The 24,898-nt window shown below is 35.6% G+C and overlaps 1 protein-coding gene across 1 annotated transcript in view; it reads right to left on the bottom strand.

Moving 5' to 3' along the window:
• Positions 1-24,898, bottom strand: part of LOC105208235 — a 185,386-nt gene that overhangs the window by 17,460 nt on the left and 143,028 nt on the right. Inside the window, exon 3 of the mRNA XM_026138096.2 lies at positions 1,221-1,426. Within this exon, the coding sequence (XP_025993881.1) occupies positions 1,221-1,426 (206 nt within the window). The remainder of the gene's footprint in view (positions 1-1,220; positions 1,427-24,898) is intronic.

Here is a 24,898-nt window from a genome sequence, read left to right as displayed (position 1 = left end):
GACTCCTCGTGATTGACGCGCGTTTAAGAATCCAAGTCCGCACGGGATGCCGAAAGTGGGTCAATCATGACGCCACTCCCGGGGAATGCCTCCGCTGGGAACTCTAACGGTAACGGGGCGCGGAATCAAAACACCGTGTACATAACCGGGAGCTTTCTTTTCCGGGGCTTCAATCGCCCGCTCGCGTTTCAAGCGATTCACGACGGTCAATCGGGCCCGCACGTACATATTGGACGCGAAGCGCGAGAATTGGATAGGGATTCGGCGGTGGAACGAGCAGAAGGTCGTATTCCATTTCGGAATCGTGTGCGAAATCGTAGCCAAATGGCCCGATCTTATAAGTCACGGATTTACGCCGTTTTCACGCCGCACGGGACCCTTTCGATTTTATTGATCGCAAAGTGCAAACGCCGAGCAACGAGAGAAATCTTCGTTTACAAATTTTCACGCGACACAGATATTCAGGATGAATATATCGTATCTCTCAAGGCATTACCAAAAAATTTTTAAATTTTGTAGACTGTTTTACTATTACGTTTCAGTAGCTAGGTATATAAAATTTGAACATGATTCTCTTATAGATTTAAACATTATTTTTCATTTTTCGGTTGTTCTTGATTCTTATGCCGATTCGTATTTACATAGTCGTGTTTTGCAGTACTTATTTGCGAATCTAATGGCAAAGTAGCATTATGAGTTAAATCAAATGCATGCTAAAGTCGTCTTTTTTTACCGACCAAACGTTAATTTTCGGGCACACTGTTCTTCTAATTGCATTTACAGATTTAAAAATCCTTTTCCACAATTAAAGTCTAGACAGTAATGTATAACGGACGCTATATAAGGATAAAAAAAAAACAAAAAAAATTGAAAATAATTTTCCAAATTTTTTTGTTTTTCTTATCCTTATATAGCGTCCGTTATACATTACTGACTAGACTTTAATTGTGGAAGAGGATATTTAAATCTGTAAATGCAATTAGAAGAACGGCGTGCCCGAAAATTAACGTTCGGTCGGTAAAAAAGGATGACTTTAGCATCACCTTAAACGATAACTTTTGGCTGGTACCGTAGAACCAAAACATCCTTAAGTTAGGTCTTGCACAAATTATATTTTGACTCGTCTCTTCTCGCGATTTTTCATTATTAAAGTTTAAACACGAGAAACGAAACAAAAACGAGAAAGCGAGAAAGAAAGGAGAATAATTAGTCATCCTTACGTATGCCGTGACACCGGGATGGTTGAACACCATAACAGGTGGCTTCTCCTGGGGTAGGAATCGGTAGAACTCGTTGCCGTCTTTGTACCATTTGACCGAGTACAGCTTCTCGCCGTCCAGATTAAAGTTGCACTCGAGGCTTACATTTTGCCCGAGTACCGCGTGCTGCGGCACTATCAGTTCCAGCATCCTCAGGCCGTTTGTTTCTGCAACACACAGGGGGCGGATGCGAGATCAGAGAAAAGGCGCATGAGAGCGTTACGCTTGTGTTGAATGTTACACGAATGCGAGACAACGGGCTTTTCAACGGTAAGATCTTGCTTAAGGAAATTAAACTAGACACGGGTAATTGAAGTAACAGTTTTCGCAGCTGTTTTTGTGGAACATTTAATTCCATTGTTGAAAACAAATAGTTGGAGGAGTAATAGCAGCGCGTAATTAAAACATCAAAAGAGAAGATAACATGTATTATTGTATTTAAGATTTGCAACATTATAATTTACCTTTTCACGAATAAAGAGAGGGAGAGAAAATTTTCTCTTATTTTCAACATTAATTTCCTTACACTTTTAAATCTTATTATTATTGTTTTATTATTATTATTATTTACACAAATGCTTTTTTGTCCCTTATATTTCGATCAATTTACTGTGAATTTATAAAGAAGTATATAAAAAATCAGCCTTCTTTGTTACGAGTCAAAATAACTTTTTACTAATTTAATGTCATTAAATTTATAAGATGACGAAATTAAATTATATTCGCTACTTACATTTTAATTAAAGAGAATCTTACTATATGCAGAAAGACAAAATTCAATTCTGTTATTTATGTGATCCATATTCCAAATTTCCGCTATTTTTTGGGAGAGGGGGATGATTCTGATTACGACGTTGTCTTAAAATCAAAAATTTCAATCAAACCTATTTTAAACATATAAAAATAGCAATTAAGTGGATCGCCGTTTAAATGTCTCAAAGTTTCGTGGACGTATCGTGGAATTCTTTTTCGACGAATAAACAACAAAACTCGAGCGAGTGACTCAGGAAGATCGCGATCCCCTTTTGCGAGATACGCGACGTTAGGGTGACGTCACTCGAAGAGGGCGAGGAGATCAAAGGGAGCCGCGAGAGATGCTGCAGCAGCGAGGGCGAGCGAGAAGATGCGCGCGACACGCGTCTGTCTTTTCTGAGGATGCTCCAACGATTCGAATCACTGAGGATATTCACGCAAGAATAGTATGTAATCCACCGAAACCTACTGGTGTTTGTAGGAGAGGGAGAGGGAAAAGAAGGAGAGAGAGAGAGACGGAAGAGAGACAATCTGCGGTGAATGCATCCCTCTCGACGGAGCTCGAGTATAGGAGGATGATGACGATAACGTCAGGTAAACAGGTGGTTGCAGCGAACAACGACACATCTGCGACGTTTATAAACAAGGTATTAATTTCTTGACATGCTCTCGTTCGCGAGTTTGTTAGGGCAAATTAAACGTTTATTTCGAATAAACGGTACTTCCTATCGTGTCCTGATAAGACAACATTTATTAAATTATATGACAAAATCGTGTATAGAAATAAAATTATGTAAGTACTTGGGGGGAAAAAAAAGTAAAAAATTACTGATCATTTATACTTAAAATATTGATAACTGTTTGCCCAATTAATTAAAAATATAACGATGACGAAGCATCTTAGTGATACATTTGCAAAATTAGATTTGAAAAGAAATTATTCGATAACTTAAAAAATATATACATGCTACAGCTGTGTTATGTGTAATACATTTAGAAACGTAACTAATTTGTTTGCACGCTTAAAAATGCATAATTATTTCTAAATTATAATGTAGAAATATTGCAGTGTAAAATATTACATTTTCGGCATGGTAAATTTTTAAATAAACAATTAAGTGGTTTTTGCAATTGTAAAATATTTATACTCTGAATATGAATTTGTGTAATTTTTGGCAAATATTAATTATTCAAAAATATTATTCCGACAAAACTGCTGTATTATATGGCGTACGATCTTAACGCAATTATTGCGAAATTTTTGTCAATTTATAATGCTATTATTGTACAATATTTGCACAATGTGCATAATGGGACTATCGTTACGTAAACTTGCGTTTACAATTAGTGACAACATCGAGTATTATTACATGAAAAATTAATTATTAAACATTCTACTCGAATATAAGATATTTTGAAATGGTTCTAGAATATTGGTTAATAATATTTAAAAACAAAACTAAAAGTTTTATAATTTTTAAATATTATTTCTGCAAGAAGAAGACTAAAAATAACAGTAATAGATTATTGAATGGCTGTCAGAGAAGTCTCTGTATAAATTCATTTCTGTAATTTATTACGATTCATTCTTATTCTTATTAGAGCAGATATTTATAATCAATGAGATTAGGTTAATTAATTCATAACTTTTATAACATTTTTTTTAATTGTTGCCATAATAATAACCCGCTTAGTCTTATTATAATTTAATTGACTCGAAACTTTCAAGAGACGTTCAAAATATTTTTCTCTCTCGTTGGCTTACAATTAAATATAAAACTCCAACTTTTCTGTAAGAAAAAATATCGGAAAAAAGTGAAAAAAAATCGATTTTTTCCCAGAATTGTCGTTTTTAAGAAAAATTTTTTATCGGACAAGAATTATATAAAATGATTTTTTTTAACTTTCTGCTTCAGCTAGCAGTAACAGTGAGCTGGTATTTTTTTTTTGACACGCTCATAAAAATTTGCAAATAATTAAATCAAAAATGTCTCTTTATACGTTTGTTTTAATAAAAAAATTTCTAAAAAAAAAAACATTTAAATGTCAAAGAATAAATACAAGTTTCATGTTTAGAGCTTTTATATTATTTCCAACAAAAAATCCAACGGAGGATGTAAAAAAAAAAGTGATATCGCGCAAAAGCGAGACTGCCTTCTTAAGTAATAAAGTCTTTTTTAATTCAATATTCGGCAATATAGGGGTTTCCGAGTCGCCGTATAAATTTTAATGGGAGAGACGTCAATAATACGAGCGCGCGAGACCGCTTCAAAGCACCGGCTTGGTATTTCCAGTGCAACGGGTTAAGTGAAAATGTACTTTTGATTGCCGCCTTTACGGTGGACAGAGGATAAGTACAAGGGATAAGCACAAAGGATAAGCGCAGGGAATAAGTGCGAGCATGGGCGCCGCCGGAATTTTTTCCGCCAACTTCCCTCGCCCCTTCACGCGATTATTTCAATTATCTTGCTAATAGCATACAGTAAAATTTCCTGTCTCCATAATAAAAGTTGCATGAAAATTTATAATGAAGCGGCGTTTCTCGAACGGACTCTTTTCTTTTTCTCGCGGCAGCTATGGAAAACCGGAAAGACCGTTTCTCGACGCCCATGACCGCATCGTGCAATTTCTAGAACGACAAGGGATAAGAAATAATTCCTACGCTTCGTTACGTCCGCGCATTGCGAAGACGAGGAAACTGGCTTATAGCTTCCGGCAGGGTAACCATATTTTCTTGCAAGTAGGACACAATAGCGTAAAACCAAGGGACCATCTCCAGAATTGAAAAACTCTATTAAGTTAAATTACGAGGATTGAAGTTAATTTAACTAATAAATTAAAGAGAGAGACCTTTCTTTTTCACAAGTGAATCGGCCATTTGAGAAACTCCGTAAGTCAATTTTTGTCCAGTATCAGTCAATATTTTCAAAATTAGCCTCCATTTTGGCAATTTAAAAAGAGATATGTTCCAAAAATGGCGTTTTTTTTTTAGCTTAAAACGTTTTTAATATTTTAAACGTATAGCACGTAAGATATACATAATCTATAAATTTTTTTATATAATATAATTTTGACAATCTCACATTACGTATTACATTATACGATTTAACGTAATAATCTTATTACGTTAGGTAATAGAATAAAAGAGAAGAAGAGAGTATTATAGTTACTGTAGACATTACGGTTATCTCTATTATTGACGTATTCTAACAATTGCTTATGAAATTATTCGTTTAGTAGTTCTTAGTGGCGCTAGTGTGTCAATACACAATAGCTGAGAATTGTTACAAGGCAATTTTATTTTTGAGCACTTGGGAACTTTTTCAAGTGCACTTTAGTACTTAATACATATACTTCCACATTGTTTAAATTTGAACGTACTATCAAACGAATGTATGTACACTCGAGTGTTTTTTTCTGTTATTTAACTTTTCACTCGGCTGTACACACTTCGAGTTACGCAAAGTTAAGCAATAACGTGGAATTTTGTTAATATGGCTTTTTTAAAGCAAAATTATTATGTCGAAATATTTCTTTGACAAATCGATTTTTTTGATAAATGTTATTCTAAAGGACGGTGTTCAAAAACATTAGAGATATTATTTTATCCTTGTCGTTTAATATTAAACAAGGATAAAATGTTATCACTAATGACATTTCTAAAGTTTCTAAACGCGGGAAAATTCAAAATGTGAAAAATTGAAAATAACAATAATATTGTAATAAAATGCTGTTTTTTTTTAACTGAAACATTTTTTAAATTTAGCTTTGGGCTAGCCATATTACTATCAATTTTCCTTTCCCATCGATTATGCAGTGCGACATATTTTTATAAATCACGTTCTAAATAATGAATTTTTCATTACATTGAGTTTAGAATTTATTGATGAACATTTTAATGCATATAATCGTTCAAATTTCAATATAAAACATTAAGTATTACTAATAAAGTTATTCGATAAAATAAAAATTGATATACCATATTACCACCAATTCCCCTTTTCTATTGATTATGCGGTGCGACATATTTTTATAAATAACATGCTTTGAGTCTACGATTTAATAAAAAACATTTTAATGAGTATAATCGTTCAAGTCTCAATATAAAACATTGATTATCAATAAAGTTATTCAACGAAATGAAATAAAACGAAAATGGATATATCATATTACCCCCGTCTTGTCTGCTTATTTCTAAATCTAAGTTTCTAAATCCAAGTTTCATTTCTATATAAAAACTCCAAACGTATATAAAGTATTTTATAATAAGTTATACGTATAATAAATGGCTACGAAATTGTAATTTTTAAGATTTTGGTTTTTCAATTCTCCAACTGAACAAATAATAGAACCGCAGATACCTACTATTTTTGTTCGCCTTTGCATAGATTTGAATATTTCTATAAAGCTTACACCTAATAAATAAGATATCTTTTTCCACAATATTTACGAGAAGCAATCGTCGTAAACGTACAAATATTATTCCCCTAAAATCTACATTGAATCTTTCCTTTAAAAAAACATGTTTTTATAAAACTTAAACCTGTACAGCGTTCAAAAAATATGATTTAAATGTCGACAACGTGTAGATCAAGGTAACAATTTCCGGTCCATTTGCGCACATTTCCCTTCGAATTCCCTTTGACGCCTCCGAGCTCCAAGGAGAGAGAAACGGTCATTGCTAGCGAAACGCAGCCGCATTATGGCAATGTGGCGATGCGTGATACAGATAATCGTGGGAGCCATTGGATCAAGTTGCACGTCAAAACAAACGGTCAAGTTCTCACGTGTCGGTGCGTATTTACCCGCACAAAGGAAGTGCGCGTTACACCGAGAAACTGAGCTACATCGATACCATATCGTTCGTTTTTTTGGGGTTTCCGCCGTCGCGCTCCGTTTAAAACGAAATTTTCGCGTTAAATTCGTTCGCGGTGCGTCGCGGTAAATTCGAGCGAAAATAAAATTTTATAATGGAAATCAAATTTGAGATATCACGAAACGTAAGAAACATTATTTCTTTTATATCGCGAACGCGCTGTTCAACGTGATAAATAAAATAGTAAAATTATAGCGTCGAGCGGATAGAGCCGTTGATAATTTTCTGACGGTTTTTTTTTTTTTCTTTTATTGTTATTCGCTCCAGGAATAGTTGACCAATAGTTGAACCGCTAATTTGCGGCGTTAATGCAATTGTCTCGAATTGATATTTCCACGTTAAACGGGAATCGAGTGCGGGCCGTGCTAACGGCATTATCGGTTTTTCGTCGGCAGAAATCTATTCCAATCGTAAACATAATTGATTGCATTATGCTCTCTATATTCCAGAATTATCCGACGCTCACGCGGAACTTGATTTTTCGCTTTTAAGCGGGGCGACGGGTAAGTTTAACGCTCTCTCGCCGCCATCTCTCTAAATATATAATGCTTTCTATTGAAGAATTCATACTGTTATTGAAACATAGATCGAACTCGATATTTAAATAGATTTATGGCGATGCAACGTCAGCGGAATTCATCGGGCTTGCTTATTCCCGTCGTGGCTTTTCCGCGCGAACGCCTCGCGGCGTCGAGCAACTTCCTTAATAAATGTCCCCTGCGCCTGTTATTTTATTATAAAACTGCCGGGGCCGTGATGAAGTCCCCAACCTTTAATATCCGGAGTGCGGGGGATACGATTCGTCATTCTTCTTTTTTTTCCCCGGCGTTCTCGCCTTCGCGCGACGTCACCTCGATTTAATATAAAATAATACACGAATGCCTCTGCTCTCTTTCTCTTTGCCTTTCTGCCAGTATAAATTTATTCTACCGCTTAGTCCGACGTATTTCGACGTATTCGTATAAATTTCGCGTCGCGGAACGTAACTCTCTCGCAATTAAGCGACGAGCGATGTCCGGCTATTTTCGTTTATATTATTTCAAGTAACGTAACGTCACTCGTCATTCTAAACGTCCCGGCTAAATGAATTTCTGAAGATCGGTCAAGCCATTAATTCGTTTCATTCCATCAAAGTTGTTACAATTAACGCCGCTGTCAAATTAAATCGCAAACGTCATTCTCGACGCCCTCTCGGGTCTCTCTCTCTCTCTTTTTCTCTATTAAAACAGTACCTCGGCGTGCCGTTATGCAAGAGAGCAGAGGTACAAGAAATCTCGTAGGAAATTATTCTTAAGTATGCCAAATATGCGCGCGATATAGACATTTGCCTTTGCATTACGTAACTCGACGCGACGTTGAACGCTCGACTCGAGTTTCCTCCCCTTTTTACATTTTTTTTTTTTTTTTTTTTTTTGAAGGAGGAAAAAGAAAGCCTCGCGTGTTGTACGGCAGCACCATGAAAGGACCGGCTTTAACAAATTGCCTTTTAACGACCCGATACTGAGCGATTTCGTTCACCCTCTCCCCTCTCCCCTACATCCCTAAACGCATTCCGCAATGAGCGTCCGTGTAGCGCGCCGACGGTTAATTTAACGTAAACTTTGGCCTCTCGCTGCATAAAATATGCGAACATAATGAATTTGATCGCTGCCCGCCGTCGCCGCCGCCACTTTTCTCCACTTTTTTTCATCTCTCTGGGGGGGGATGAATCGTACACAGAGGGGCCAGCGTCCATAAATTTCCGCCGATTTAACCCTATTATCGAGGATCGCGGCAGTGCTGACCGTATCCAAGCACCGATACTGGCCGTTCTCTTCCTCTCGCCGCTTTCTCCGCTCGACTAGGAATCTAAAAAATTCGTAAAATGCGAGAGATTCGACGTAGCCTTCGTAACCACGCACGCCCGACTTCGACATTGTTCGCGAATAAATTCCCTGTCTTATTTTTATTCGAATAACATGGCGACCAGTTATAATAGATGTATATATATATATATATATATATATATATATATATATAGAGAGAGAGAGAGAGAGAGAGAGAGAGAGAGAAAGAGAGAGGCAAAACTCTGTATTATTCTGTACAGAGGAGAGTCGCTGAATGCGCATCAGTCGTTTCAACAGTATATTTTTAATTGATGAAAGTAACATTTAGTAACAAAAGTATGAAATAGGAGAGAAATTATTAATAAAATACAGACAAAATTTTACAATCGAGAATAAATCTCGTTGACGCGTACTAACCGACTCTTTAAAAAATTTAACACGGCCGGTAATAAACGTAATCGTAAAACTTTATATCTAATAACTTTTGATATTTTCATAAAAGAAGGTTTATTGTACAATAGAATGTATTATTCATCGTATACATGCACGCATTTGCAAATATTAGAGGGGAAGGTGGAACATTACGGCAACCCATTTACATTTAATACGATAACTTTATTAATAATCAATATTTCAATTTGAAAGCTTAATAATTATATTCGTTAAACTGTTCTTCAATAGATTCAAGACTCAAAATTATAACATGTTCGTTATATATTGAATATTATTTACAAAAATGTGACAACGCTGCCGCAATGTTTAGTAATAACGTAAAACGTGTTGCAGCAACAAAAAATAATTGTAAGGTAAATGTACCGAATTGCGCCACTGACCCGAATGACGCCACCACAATTTGTTTTGCGCCCATAATAAAACACAGCTGACTAAAAGTATCTAAACATTGTTGGAAAGCAGTCGTCAAGGTGCATTAAACGACTCCATCGAAGTAAGTAAACGCATATAACGTGATTTTTTTGTGAAAAGCTGTTCCCAAAAACCCATGTCAAGAATCCATTTCACTTTAAGCTGTCCACGGCTAAATTCGTTCTTAATTTTTTATTACGACAATGTAACCTGTAAAATAATAAAATGAAACAATTTTGAATTGTAATATAAAATATTAGTTTTGTATAATATATTTAAAAAATGATAAAATAGAAAAGAATCGTATAATTATACAGTTTTTGTCAAATATAACAGGGGTTGTTAATACACAAATAGGGTGGCGCCATTTGGTACATACTAGTGACGTAAATCGAAACAACACCTGACGTAATTTGCAGTCCACACTTAATTCTTTTGTACATAAAAATATTTTTGTATATTTTCAATTTTTTTTTCTACGTTTTCGTTAATTTATAATATTAACTTTAGATAAAATTTATAATCTTACTCCTAACAGCACACGATATCGAACGAATATTGCGAATATTTTAGAAATAAACGCACGACATCGCGATATTGTACGAATGTTCGAACGATATCTGGAATATTCTAGAATATTCATACGATATCTCGTGCTGTTAGGGACCTAACATCATTTATTATTTTCTTTAAAAACAACTTGTCAAAAATTAGCCCTTGCTCAAAGTGACGTAATTCGGTACATTTACCTTAATTACCGTAATTTCAATATAGTTGGCACTGATATAGTTGGCACTGAAAGTAACCGTAATTTATAATCGCAAACAATAAACGTACTTTTTTTCTCAGTATCCACCTAATAATTGCGCTTAATAAAAGAATAATAAACTTCACGAGGATACGCGGGATGTGAATGTTTCTACTTTGGAATTTTTAATTAACGTAACTTTTCGCATTACCGCGAACTGTAAGATGTAATGACGATATTGTTACAGACTATATTACGTCGACGGAACTGAACAACGGCGCGCGTCTTTGCAAGTATTATTCTATTCGATTCGGCAGTTATTCTCCCCGTGGAATATCGACCCCGTGTGTGTGTGTGTGTGTGTGTGTGTGTGTCGTACGAACAATAGGAAAAATGAGTTTAAAAACGAATCAAAGTTTGTATTATAGCTGTGCGATTCTGGGCACAAATTCGCGAATAACAAATAAAGGTTGAAAATTCAGGTATCGAGAAATACAATATAAAATATATATGGAAGCAAAATGCACGGAAAATAAAGATTACTTGCAGCAGCAAGGATCTGCGTGTGGTAGCTAAATTTCAGTTATATTTCAGCTAAAATTTAGCTATCACAAACAGATTTTGTTGCTGCAACTAATTCCAACTAGTTTTTTTTCGGTGTGTACGGGAGAGGCTTAATATGCGTTAACTTGAGTCATGTTTTATCGCTTAATAAGTTAACGAAAGATAACTCAATCACCTCTATAAGTTAAGGATTTTCTATGAAAATCAAACCCGGTGTAATTACTACCTATTTATATTTTCCGTTTGATTCTTATTCCAGTACAAATCAAACAGAAAACGGGAAATATAAATAAACAGTAAATATAAAATGTTCGCAAAGACCAAAGATTCTAAAGGGTTTTTATTTCTTTTTTTTTTTAATAAGTCGCAAAATATTAATCAAAGCCTGAAACTTTGTTTTTATTATCTTATTATATAAAAGGTTATTTGTCCAGAGAAAAATTACCGTATTTATGCGAAGAGAAATGTAAAAGGATATTTTTGCAAAATACAATTTGTAAAATTTTATAAGTAAAAAATAAAAAAAAAATTATTGTATCATATAATTCTATCATATTTATACTTTAAATTAATTAACATTTTAAATAACGTAATATCCTTCATCATTTTTATCATCAATAAAGTTACAAGAAAAAATAAATGTAAAATATTAATCGTAGGCATAAAGAAATAATATAAAATTCCTGCAAAAAACCAAACAAGTTTAAACAGATTTTTAAAATATTAATTGAAGCCTGCAATTTTATTCTTGTATCCATTATATGCCCAGACAAAAACTATCACATTTCAGATTTTTTTTTGTTTCTCGATAACTTGACTTTTCGGATTTGTTCGGTATTTTGTAAGAAAGCCTTCAATTATAGTCGCAAATAGCAGGTACTTTTCTCTCAGTGCAATAGCAAGGCGCACCTGCAATCTCTAATATTTTATCTTTTAAACACAAAGAGAGAGAAATGAATTTTACAATGCGACAACAGAAAAAAGAACAGAGAGACCCGGCGGTGTCTCGTCTCTCGGACTTACCGCGAGATTTTTATCGCAAGGTATTTGTGACGATAGTATTACCGGGCATTTGTGGGTTTTAACGACGTAACGCGATATCAAGTGACACGACGTAACGCGCGACAAATTAAGCGACGCGTTTTAACGGTAAACGTTTGCGACGACGACGACGACGACGACGCGACTGTGCAACGCGTGGGGTTTCGAAAATTGAGTCCTCCGAGTATACAACAATTACAGGCGAGCGTAACTGAATTACGACTGCTTGCGTGGAGAGAGATGCACTCGAAGACAGGAATACTTCAAGGCGAGAGACTGATGGTGGTACTTGACATCACCGGAATTGCCCTCCCCCGAGTGTTCGCATCAACTCTCTTCCAACCCCCTTTCACCCCCCGTCTCGCCGTAAGAGGCCCCTTTAGTCCCTTCTCCGGAATTCCAAATACACGGCTGCGCGCCGTTTCGCCGCTTTATTTATGGCCGTTGTGCGCTCGTCGCCGAGTCGCTTGTTGCGAAAATTAACGTGGTTGAGAGCACCGTTAAAAAATGACCGCGGGATACCGCGAGCGTCTTAACCAGGAAGAGGAGGAGGAGGACGAGGAGGAGACGCGGTAACGAGAAAAATTTCGATTCCCGCGCGTGACGTTTGAAATCCCACCCTACATTCGTAGCGACGAGGTCACTCGTGAGAAAAAGGTAGCTACGTACAAGGGTGAAGTAAGTAATAATTCCCCAAGAACTCTCCAGTTTGCTCGTCTCACTAATAGAGTACCTCTAGTAAGAGTATGGACACCGTCCGCCATTAATAGGGAACCTATGACGGGTTTTCTATAATTTATAGATAAATAAATAAAAAAAAGAAATATGATTAAAATGAATAGCTTCACAGAAATACACGATGACATACTTGAACGATGCCTGACTTCACTAAGCATCACTATATCACTCAAAGAAATAACAAAATATAATAATTAGCCTTAACAGGATTCAACTTAAATCGATTATATACAAGTATATAACATTGTTTATTAAATTGTATATAAAATCACGCGTATATTTTTTGTTTTTATCAGTATACACAATAATGAATTCAATTTTCCCTCTTCTATTTCCCTATTACATATGGCGAATCGAGGAACCAATCAAAAATCGACTAACGGTGTCCATACTCTTACTAGAGGTACTCTACTCACTAAGAAATAGTTACGCTGCGCGATACGACGGCCACGCCGCCGTGCGTTTCGGTAGCGCTTCGGAATGTGGGTCGAATGTTTCGAAAAACTTTCGCAATCTGCTTCCCCCTCGATGCACTTCGATTCGCAAAGTTCGCGAAATTTCATGACGGCTCGCGCGAGCGCGCTGATAAAAATTACCAGTAATTTTCTACGTGACGATGAAGTGGCTGCGTTTTTAAGTTGGAAAAAAGAAAGCAAGACCTTCTGCGCTTCCCTCTAAAGGAAAGAGGGAGAGAGAAAATAAACCTGCGAGCGAAAGCGTGTTTTCATAAAAAATACAGACGAGATTATTCTTTCAATTGCCCTTTAAGTATAAATGCGCGTTCATCACTGAAAAAGTAAGCCCGTTTGGAGATCGAGCGAAATCACTTTACGTAACGAGGAAGAAAGATGAGAGTAGAGCTCGTTTAAAAATGATGAAAACAGATTATAAATTGAGCCGGCCGCGAGCTCCCAATAAAAACGAGAATAATTTTCAGCCAGTAAGAAGAATAATGATCGCTCGGACAACATGACACGGGCGCAGGTTGCATCACGACAATTAAGAAAAGGAGATAAATAAAGTGGACGGGCGAATTAAAAATCGAGGTTCTCTCTAAATTTCTTTTCACGCGATATAAGAGCGCGATCAAATTTTTAAAATGAGTGATTAATATATTAAAATGTGTTGGTATTTCCTGAAATGCTTAGACTTCTTATTTATAAGAAAGGATAGGGTTTGAAATTAAAGCAACGAAGCTTTATCGTATCATTTTCGTGTAACAGTACGCTGAGAAAGATACCTGTTAAATTAAGAAAAATAAATAAATTTCCTTAAATATAAAAATTGTAGTTTAGTTGGAGGAAAATTTATCTGTTTCATAAGAAGAAATAAGAAGGATGTAAATAAATTGTTTATTTGTAGAAAAGGATTATTTTCTTTTTGTTTAAATAACGAATTCTTTTGTTCAAGCAACTGAACTATATAATGTATAAGATTGAACGAGCAATACGCGGCATTGTCGGCAGATGGACGCAGCGAAGTTTCATTTCTCGTAATTAGAAAACCACGCACAATAGAATAAAAAGCACAGCGTTATGAGTTTTCTCATCCATGTTTTTATAAAGTGATGATGAAATAATGTTTTAAATATGACCTCAAAATTGGACTCTCAACTATAGTCTTAACAGCGGAGTATATTAAATGCTATATTAGTCAAAACCTGTATCTAACAGTTTATAATTAGCCTAAATATTTTTATTCGAGGAGCGGGAACCTGATTTAGAGGGTCTCACAACAATAGATTTTTCAAAAGTTGTCTTAATCGATAATAGCCCTATTTGAGAATATCTTCTTAAAATATTAGACCGAGATTCAAAGTATTTTTCGAGTTACAGCCTCGAGAAGGTCATGAGTCGAGCGTAGTACTTACGTGTTCCGAAAACTTGAAATGCGTTTTTTTCGAAACTGTATTTTTCGAGTTTGTGTATATACGCTCGAGAAAAATCTAATCATCCGATTGAATTGTTTCTGGTCTTGTTTTATAGATAATTAGTGTCTCTTCTATATGTACTAAAATGTTTTTGAAAAACTTTAAACTATACTAATTTTTTGCAAGGAAAAGTTAAAATTTAAGTAATTTAGATATTATGTTGCGATACAAAAAAATCTTAAAAATATTCAGATTTTTGAAATAACATTCTGTTAATATAAATAACAAATTTATGCAATACTAAACATTATTCTTTAAGTTTAATAAGAAAACTTTTCAAACATTTATTTGTGTTTAGCATTTGTCTTTTCGTTGTAATTATCAAGTTTTTTTAAATAAGCAAATACGTTTTGCAAATTAAAAAAACATTTTGTTTAATCGATAAAATGTATTAATTTGTTTCAAATAAATATCTATAGTAAACATATACATTTTTTTTAATGAAACAAAATTTCTTTTATTATATTTTAACTCTAGCTCGCCACATATGCGTTTGACAGACCCTATGCGAGTACTCAATTTTTGCGATTTGGTGCAATACAAATTTTTTAAAAATTATAATTACTAGAGAATGAAATATTTTTTGATTCGAGTCTCGTTTATCGTCTTCATCAGACTCTCAGGTATCAATTTTATATATTATGAGCTAAAAAAATATGCTTTCTGTTCAGAGATATATAGCATGTCAAAATTACAGGTTCTATAAATTCATAAGATAGAAAGGTAATCAAAAATATGTGTGGGGAGAAAGCTAGGGTTAATAAATTATTCTCTCAGTATATAAAATGTTCATAAATTAGAAAATTCTCTGTAAATGTGACGTCACACTAGTGAAAATGAGGCAACGTCACTTGTCACATACAAACCATTATTATAAATAATTCTTTTCCATAAATATTTTCCACATTAATATTTATCGATATTACACAGAAAAAAATTAATATTAAATCAACAATTCATTGTTTCATGTATAAGCGAGAATACAAAGTCTTCTTGGAGAAATTTATAAATTTTAAACAGACATAATATTTGTTTACATGAAGAAAATTCTACTCTTCATGCAGTCAAATTATTATATGTTTAAGATTATAAAATCTTCCAAGAAGATTACATAGATTTAATACTAATTTTTTTTTCTGTGTATAAAGAAAATATTTTTAAATAACCAACCATCGTTTTATTCCTTAAATCATGTTCATTATTTATTTTCTGAAGATGGGTAATGCCAAAAGTTCCCGTGTTAAAATATAGATGTATAAATGAAAAGTTGCATGACCTCACATCCTCTTCCCTTCAAGTTTGCGAACCTCTTTAATAATCTCGGTGACGATTCACGAAATATTCATCGGCGTTATAAGCGCGCTCGGATGACAGTCCTCGTCGTCAAGATAATTAAGGAAAAAAAAAGGAAAAAAAAGGGAAAAAAAGGAAGTCAGTCGCCGTGAGCGGGCGAATATATATGTACACACATATATAGCGACGATTGGCAAAGTTGGAGTAATCTTTTCTCCCGTGCCGACATTACAATCGCCCTTAAATTAATGCGACTTTCCGCGTCGTCTGCTCGCGCGAGCGCGGCGCCCGAAGGCCCGCGATATTTCATCAAATTACCTTTTCGCTGTCCGCGGGGGTTTCTCTCCGCTGCCGCCGCCCGCCGTCGCGTTATGCTCGATTTTTCCACGTCTTACGCAGCGCGCAGAATTAATGTGGCCGCTCGCGGTTAAATCAATCGGAATTCGCCCGCGCGCTTCTGCTCGCGAAGGATCGCATTTTACGTGGCTCACCCCGTAGTTGACCCGCGTCCCGCCATTCCGCCTGATATCCTCCGACAGGAGAGGACCGTCGCCATTTCACCTTCATCCTCTCTCTCTCTCCCTCCATATCCTTTTTGTTTTAATCGCCTTACGTAACCGCGGAGAATTACGGAGGTATTAAATCCGCGTTGCATCGCCAGACGTTCCCGTACATCCCGTCGAAAGGGCGCTCCGCTAAGAACAGTTTGACCTTTCCGCGCGCCGTAGCTTCTTTTCCTCCCCCGTTTCTTGCCCCGTCTTCTCCTCTTCCATGGAGTATACCACGGCTCCTCTTTTTTCTTTAATGCTCCTTACGCCGACGTCCTGCCGGGTATTAGGAATTAATGTACCGGCATGACCGTCTCAATCTTGCAGTCCCTTTTCGCCTCCCCGCGACAGCGGAATCCGTAGCTTCTTCAACTTTAAAGAGCGCGACGGAGAGACGTTCTTCATTTTCAATTTATTAAACTTTAAATTATACTGTGAAGTTTATAAAATTTATTCTCACACATAGGTGGACTTTGCGCGCGCGCGCGCAAAAAAAAACCGCCGTTCTCTGGAAAATGTAACCCTGGAAAGAATTAAATAAAACACTTTTCCGTCGCGTCATTATCATCGTCACAAAATAAACTCGCGTTTCTGCAACGTATTTAATTCCCAGCCGAGTTTTGTTTTGTAGTCAGCTCTCTTACACGCGCGTACGCGGAAAAAGAAAATTTATATCAAATCAACAATTTATTATTTCATATATAATGTAAGCAAAAATATAAAATCTTTTGGTAAGAATTTATGTAATCTTAAATAGACGCGAAGAAAATTTTTCTCTTCATGCAAGCAAATTATGTCTGTTTAAGATTATAAATTCGTCCAAGAAGATTTATACTCTTGCTTGTATTAATTTACCCTAACCTTAAAGACATTCACTCTAATATCATTCTAAAATCATAATAATATAATATAACCTTCAAACTAAATATTAAAATAAAACCTAAAAATATAAAAATAAAATATATACAGGGTGTTCAATAATGACTGTCCCCGCGTTTTACCATAAGAGCACGCATTTGTAATTTCTAATACAATAACATGTTGGAAATATATATCCGTCGGTAAATCATGCTTCTATGGTAAAACGTGGGGACAACCGTTATCGAACACCCTGTATAAATGTTAAATACAACTTAAGATACTAAAAAAAATAAATTGTTGATTTGATACTAATTTTTTTTCCGTGTACAGCCGCCCTTTTATAATTTTTCCAAAATAAACGTACCGTCATTGTCGACGTTGCCGTTTCAGTCGCCGCGATGCGCCTTAACAATGTCTCTATACCCGTTTTCATCGCTCCCTCCCCGTTTCGCGGTGTTACAAGGCCCCGAGTGGCGCAGCAACGGTATCCAATGCACTTTGCCGGCCAAAGGTCGGCGGGCTATTCCCGCGGAAGGAAACGGGACATCTTTTATTCCCGTACTCTGACATGAAAAGGCACTTTTATTTTTGCAGCGACCGCCTCGGACCGCCGCGCTCGTGTCGCCGCTATTTCTACCGTCTTCAAAACTCTCTCGCGGGAATATCAATGCCACGTTCGTGAACATCGGTTCACTGGCCCGGAGTTCGAAGCGACTTACAATATGGATATCGCTCAAAGAATCTGTTCCATTCCTCTCTGCCTCGCTCCCCCTCCCCTTTTCGCAACCAGATAGTCGTCCCTCCAATTTTCCGTATTCCTCTTTTAATCGGGCTGTGCACAATTCAGTAAATTATACTCAACCGGGATCGAAATTTCCCGCTTGACTGACAATCCGTTTCTGTGAGTTTAAATTCTCTCGACCTGCGACTCGTATTTACCTATCGGCCTCTTGTTTCTGCGTCTTACTGCCGACGCGATGAATGCGGCCGAGACGTGTCAGGAGCGGCTTTTAATTTTAGCAACACTCGTTACTTTGTCAACTATTAGGTTAGTACATATGAAACGGATTTTTGTTGACTGAAAATGCAGGCTGATTATTAATGAATGTTCCTACTTTTTACCATCGGAGCACACATTTGTAATTTCTAATATAATAATATATTAGAAATACGTGTCCGTCGGTAAATCATGCTCCGATGGTAAAAAGTGGGAACATTCATTAATAATCACCCTGTATAGGATAAGGTTGCCGATGTCGCACCGACTTCTAAATCGCACCACCTCGCGTATAAATTCAACCACAGTACTTGTACACTCTTTGTGGGATTATTCGGGAGCTACATTGCATTATCATCCTTCATTAAACTCGACGTATTAAGAACAATAGAAATTTTGTTATTAATATTAATAGAAAAATCGTACATTTGCTGTTATTATTCGGCACATTTCGTAGCTCGATTGCAAAAAAAGATAAAATAAATAATGTAATTTTTGATAATTTGTAATGGTGACGATATTATTAAAATTAGATTAACAAAGTTCAAATAACTTTGTGCTCTTATGTGTAAACTAAATAAACAAAGTTTTACAAAATGCTTTAGTTATTGCTTTAATTGTGGTTTATTTATATAAAATTAAATATAATAATTATACAGAGCATACATTGTAACAATATTGCCGTAGTGTAGCAATGTTATTGCAATATTATTGAAAAGTTATCGAAATAATAACATTGATGAAAATTATATTTAGTTTATCTTCAATATTAATAAAATTATGCTCGTATAACGAATTTCTGTTCGAAAAAAAAAATCTAGGAAAAAAGGGCTTTACCCCTGGAAGAGTAATATTAACATGTGGTGCAATTTAGAAGACCGGTTGCGCAAATCGTATAATTTAAGGGCTTCTTAAAAATCGTTATTTAAAAATTTATGACAATACATAAAATTTTGAAAGAAATAAATAAGTTTAAAAGGAGAAATATTGCACTTTATTATGACGTAAGAAAATTAAAAATATTCCCCCTAATTTCTTACAATTAGTTATAAGCCTTTATGTGAAAATTGGTGCAATTTCGGCAATCCTACCCTATGTATTACTAATTTGGCAATATTCGTTTTATATGGGCAATATAATAATTAAGTGATTAAATTGCATGTAAGTTCGTAGCGGTGCATATGTGACTGAATAAATTTATGTACAAATATCTATAAACACCCGAGTAATATTTGAACGGTGCAAACTTTTGTTCAACATAATATAGTTACATTGTGCTTATAAAGCTCTTCAGAGGCGCATTTTTCTTCAAAGCTCAAAGTAAATGTAAATTCAACTTAAATTCGTGTAATTTCCTTGTAAATTAAAATTAAGTAATAATGTTACTGTAGCTATTCACAACATTAACTGAACTTTTGAAGAAAACATTACGTTAATGAGAAAGCAGCACTGATTTCAAAAATTTTATGTAAGAAAATTATATAAATTTCAGTAAAATTCATACTTATTTTAAATTTTTATCAAAACAACCAAAATGTGTCTTTAATAAAAAAAAAACTTTATGGGAACAGCATAATTATAAGGTAATTAAATGTCATATAAGGTTGTGTGTTACGAAACTAATATGAAATAATATTATAAACGTTCTCAAGCGAAAATTCGACATTTTGTACCAACTCATTAATAAACAACGAGAAATTTTAATGCCAAGTAATATTACAATAATTAATATCTCTAATAAAATGTTCTTTTACTTGTATAAACTTTTCCTGCATACATTTCTCCCCCTCTTCTCCTTTTTCAAGTTCAGCTCGTATCGCAGTTCCTGATCGGAGATAAATGTATTATATTTGGAACGTAATTCGCATAAAATACGAAATTCGTAAAACTACGACTTGCGTCACTTTTCTCGCTGGAACACGATATGATAACGAGATAACGTTCAACGCACAAGAATATATATCTCGATATATTTTAAAAGTACAAGAGTAAGGACATTAAGATAAATGCAGATTAGACTAGTCTCTATATACATTTCCAGCTTTCGCAGTAGTAATACGGAACATAAGCGAGCCATTCTCGTGGCGGAATCCTCCCGTCGAGCATCATAAAACGCTGAATCCAATCGCAATCTCGTCCCCGGCCCCTCAGTGGCGGACGAACGAGCGAACGAGCGCGGGTGGGCTCTTTCCTCTAATTCCGGCCCGTTTTCCCGGCTTTCCTTTATTAATCAACGTAAATAACCGCGAGGAATTACGCGGCATTAGAACGGCAGTTGCGTCCGCACGCACTCAACCCTTGTAAACCAAGCTCTCTCTCTCTCTCTTTCTCTCTTCGTCTCCTTAAATACACCACGTTCTCGCTACTTCTTTACTCTCTTTCTAATTTTTTCCCCCCCTTTCCCTATCGTCGTTCTTTTATACGACGTTTCTTGCTTCCAAGCACGGAAATCTACGTAGGATTAAACGCGCAACTTCTCCTCGCATAAAGGAGCACTTTTCCTTGTATTTTTTTCCCCTCTTTTCTTTTCTTTTTCGCTCGCCCTTCTTGTTTCTCCTTTCTTCCTCCCTCTCGCGCGACCGCCACTTGATCTTTACGGTTCTTCCGCTTCGACTTTTTTATTTTTCCCTCTACGCTAACGTCGCGTCGCAGCGAGCCGCCAATTAATATGGGATCACGGTTGGATTCATTATAGTAACGAGTCGGGTGAAAAAGTATCGCGAGAAGCTCGGCCTCTCGCTTCTATCGCAGCCATCCTTTGTCGTCGTCGTCGACTTAATTAAAGACGTCGCAGGGCTAAAGACTTTTATCGAAGAGCTTACGACCGCCGAAGCGACGGCTTATTAACTGCAAAACGGACGTTTTATATGCCGCGGAAGACGGCCGCGCGATTGACATTTTAGAAACGTCGTGGAAAAACAAACTGTTGTGATTTTGTGCAAATATTTGGCGCGCGTCAACATTTTATGATTTATCTTAATAGCTTAACAGCTTTATTAAAAACGAATCGATTATATACATATTTGATATGTATAACTGATTCGTTTTTAATGAAGCTATTAATCTATTAAGATAAATCATTTTGTACATGTATAGATGAAAGTCGCCAATAGCGTATGCCAGTACCCTCTTATTTCTCGAAGACTAAACGTGGCACTGTATTAATACTGATAAAAACATAATCTGCTCAGATAATTTATTTTTGGAGGGTCGCAGTGGTCAGAGATAGATAACTATTGTCAACAAATCTGGAAACTTTTGGCAACACGTAGGTTCTACACGCATAAATTTTACGTTAAAAATATTTAAAAGTTCAAAAGAAAAATGCCGGCCCTCTAAAAGTTAAAGAAATAAAAATCTAGAGGAGAAGGAGGTAATGTGGCAACCATTTCCATGTTATTGAATAACTTTCTTAATAAACATAATTAAAATCATATTTTTATTGAAACGTGAACAATTATGTTTGTTAAAGTGCTGTTCAACAGATTCTGGACTCAAAGTAATGAAATGTTTACTATTTAGGACGTGAATTTATAAAAATGTAACGCACTGCGTAATTGGTGAAAGAGGAAAAGTGGTAGTAATACGGCTAGCTCAAAAATAAATTTTAAAAATTGATTTAATTAAAGAAATACACGATATTTGTTGCAGAATTTATATGTTTTATTTACTATCGTTTCGAATTTTCCTGCGTTCGCAAACATCAGAGATACCGTTAAAGATAACATTCTATTCTTATTTAATTTAAACAACAAGGATAAAATAATATCTCTAATATTTTTTAACACAGCTCTCTAGAGTGATAATCGATTTATTGATAAAATATTTCAACACGTAAATTTCGCTTGAAAGCTAAAAATATTAACAGAGTCTCATGTTATTGTCTAACTTTGCTCGAAATGTGTTCAGCCGAATAAAAAGTTAAATAACACAAAAAAAAAACATTTAAGTACGTACATTCGTGTGATAACACGTTCAAATTTAAAAACAATGAGCAAGTATATGTAATTAAGTGCTAAAAAATGCGCTTGAAAAAATTGCAAAGTGCTGAAAAAAGTAAAATTGCCTTATAATAATTGTCAACTAATGTGTATAGATATATCAGCGCCATTAAAAAACGAACCGAGAGTTACTACGGATAATTTCATAAGCGACTGTTAGAACTCGTCCTAATAACAACGATAATAGAGATAACTGTAACGTCCACAGAGAGTAGCCATAATACCCCCTTTTCCTCCATAGTTCATTCATGACACTTCTTTCTATGGATGTACATATCTAAAATCTGCTAAAAACAAATTTTCAAGAAAAAAACGAAAATAATACGATTTTTCTTTACAAATTGCATAGTTTTAACAACAGTCAATAGTATATAATCGATAATATTAGATTTTACATATTTGTAGCTTTCGAAAACTATCTTGTTTCTATTTTTCTCTTTCATATTTTTCTCGTGGCGCGGGCTGGAACATAAAACTGCTGTGCAGCGTAAATTGGTACACCATGGAAATAGACAATAAATACGAAATCTTCAATGTTGATAGATGTTTTATGTTTTTTTTCTTTTTCATATTTTCTGTTATACTTTAAGAGAGAAAAAAATAGCACTGGACGTAACAGATCCATATACACGGTGTCCCAGAATTAGCAGAGGTTCTTTTACGAGCGAATTCGTCGAAATATTTCAAGTGAAAAATTCTAATATGAAAATGTCGACGCTTTATTATATGATAGTCATACATGATTTCATCATATATGAAAATTTCATAAAGATTTCATAATAATTTCGGAGACACTGTCCCACGATTACATTAAGTGGTTACCCTCTCGCAAATAAATGACAGGTTACTCACCTCGCGCTACCCGATCTAGCCTCTGCTGCTCAGGTATTCTCTCGTCCTTCGCAGCACTGAAGCACCATAATTCTTGCACGCGCGCACTTATTACCGAAACGCAACGAATAGAGGATCAATTGTGCAAGCCGTAATTTCAGATTAAACGCGATTTGGGAACGCGTCGCTGCGTTGCGTTCCGTTAGCGGAAAGGAGCATCGATACATTGCAAAACACATCTAAATATGACGAAAAAAAGTGACTTTTTGTCCACTTTGTAAGTGTGAAATTAAAGCGGAATTATCGACGATCGACGAGTCGAGTCGCCATATTGCGAGTTGCTGTGGTTAAGTTAGGTTAGGTTGTCCGCTTTAAACAAATGATCATTTGTAAGTGTGAAATTAAAGCGGAATTATCGACAATCGACGAGTCGAGTCGCCATATTGCGAGTTGCTATGGTTAAGTTAGGTTAGGTTATCCGCTTTAAATAAATAATCATTTGTTTAAAGCGGACAACCTAACTTAACCGTAGCAACTCGCAATATGGCGACTCGACTCGTCGATAATTCCGCTTTAATTTCACACTTACAAATGATCATTTGTTTAAAGCGAACAACCTAACCTAACTTAACCATAGCAACTCGCAATATGGCGACTCGACTCGTCAATCGTCGATAATTTCGCTTTAATTTCACTCATTTAAAGTAGAAAAAACTCACTTTTTTCCGTCATATTTAGAGCGGATATGTTTCGCAGTGTAGCGAACGACGTGCGTTGCCAACTTCACTCCTATTTACCGTCGACGTGACACAAATCGACGCGGTTGACCTTTACTTTCTATATTAACGCGCGTTACAGCATGCGTAAAATACCTTGTGCGCGCACACTGTACGGAAGCCGTCTCGATTAGTCGTCTCGATTCCGGCGTCTTAACCCTCGCTCGACTCGCGCGATAAATCGAAGTCGCGATAGTGAAGATGACGTCATCCGCTCGCGGCGCTCTTTCCCGCCAGCGGAACGCCACGGAGACGCAGCGCAGCGAATCGCTCTTTAAGTAAGAATTACATACGTTCTACGGAATTGATCCGGTATTCATTGCGTTTTGATAATAAATGCGCACGTGCAAAATCGCGTGTGAAGCGACGTTGCAAAAGATTCCGAGGGAAAGAGCAGCAGAGGTTTGCTCGGCGACGGGCAGCGCGGCCGCGGAGGAGGAGGGTGAGTAACCTATTACTTACTTGTTATTTATACAACGTCTTAGCGTGTAAAAAGTACAAAAATTACACGTATAAAGTTAATTTAATGCATAACAAATACAAATGCGTAAAAAGTGACTACACGTTTTACTGAGATTACTGTTTACTGTGCTACTTTGAGGCTTAATTTCTCAGATAATCTTTTTGAATTACGTTGCAAAAACATTTAAGGTAAGTGTACCTTATATGGTACTTTACTTAAGTTTTAGAATTTTTTCTAATTTTTTGCCAAGTACAAAATAAAAAAATTGATACACAAATTCAGAGTAAGAATTTCAGAAAATTTCTGTTAATTTAAAGTATGAAACAATTTCAAATATTTATGTGAGTGCAGCAAAAAAAAAAATGTCATTTAGATACACAATATGTACAAAATGTAACCTACAATATATTTTTCTCTTTTTTCACAAAAAGTAGTTAAAAGACCGGATATTGAAGTGATCCAATGTAACATTTATAATTTTATTAACACATTGAAATGTTTATTGACACATTAACATGTAAAAGTATAC

The sequence above is a fragment of the Solenopsis invicta genome, chromosome 3 (genome assembly GCF_016802725.1).
Source record: "Solenopsis invicta isolate M01_SB chromosome 3, UNIL_Sinv_3.0, whole genome shotgun sequence".
Taxonomy (NCBI): Eukaryota; Metazoa; Arthropoda; class Insecta; order Hymenoptera; family Formicidae; genus Solenopsis; species Solenopsis invicta.
Note: the sequence above shows the minus strand (reverse complement) of the source record. Positions and strands in the feature narration are given on the sequence as shown.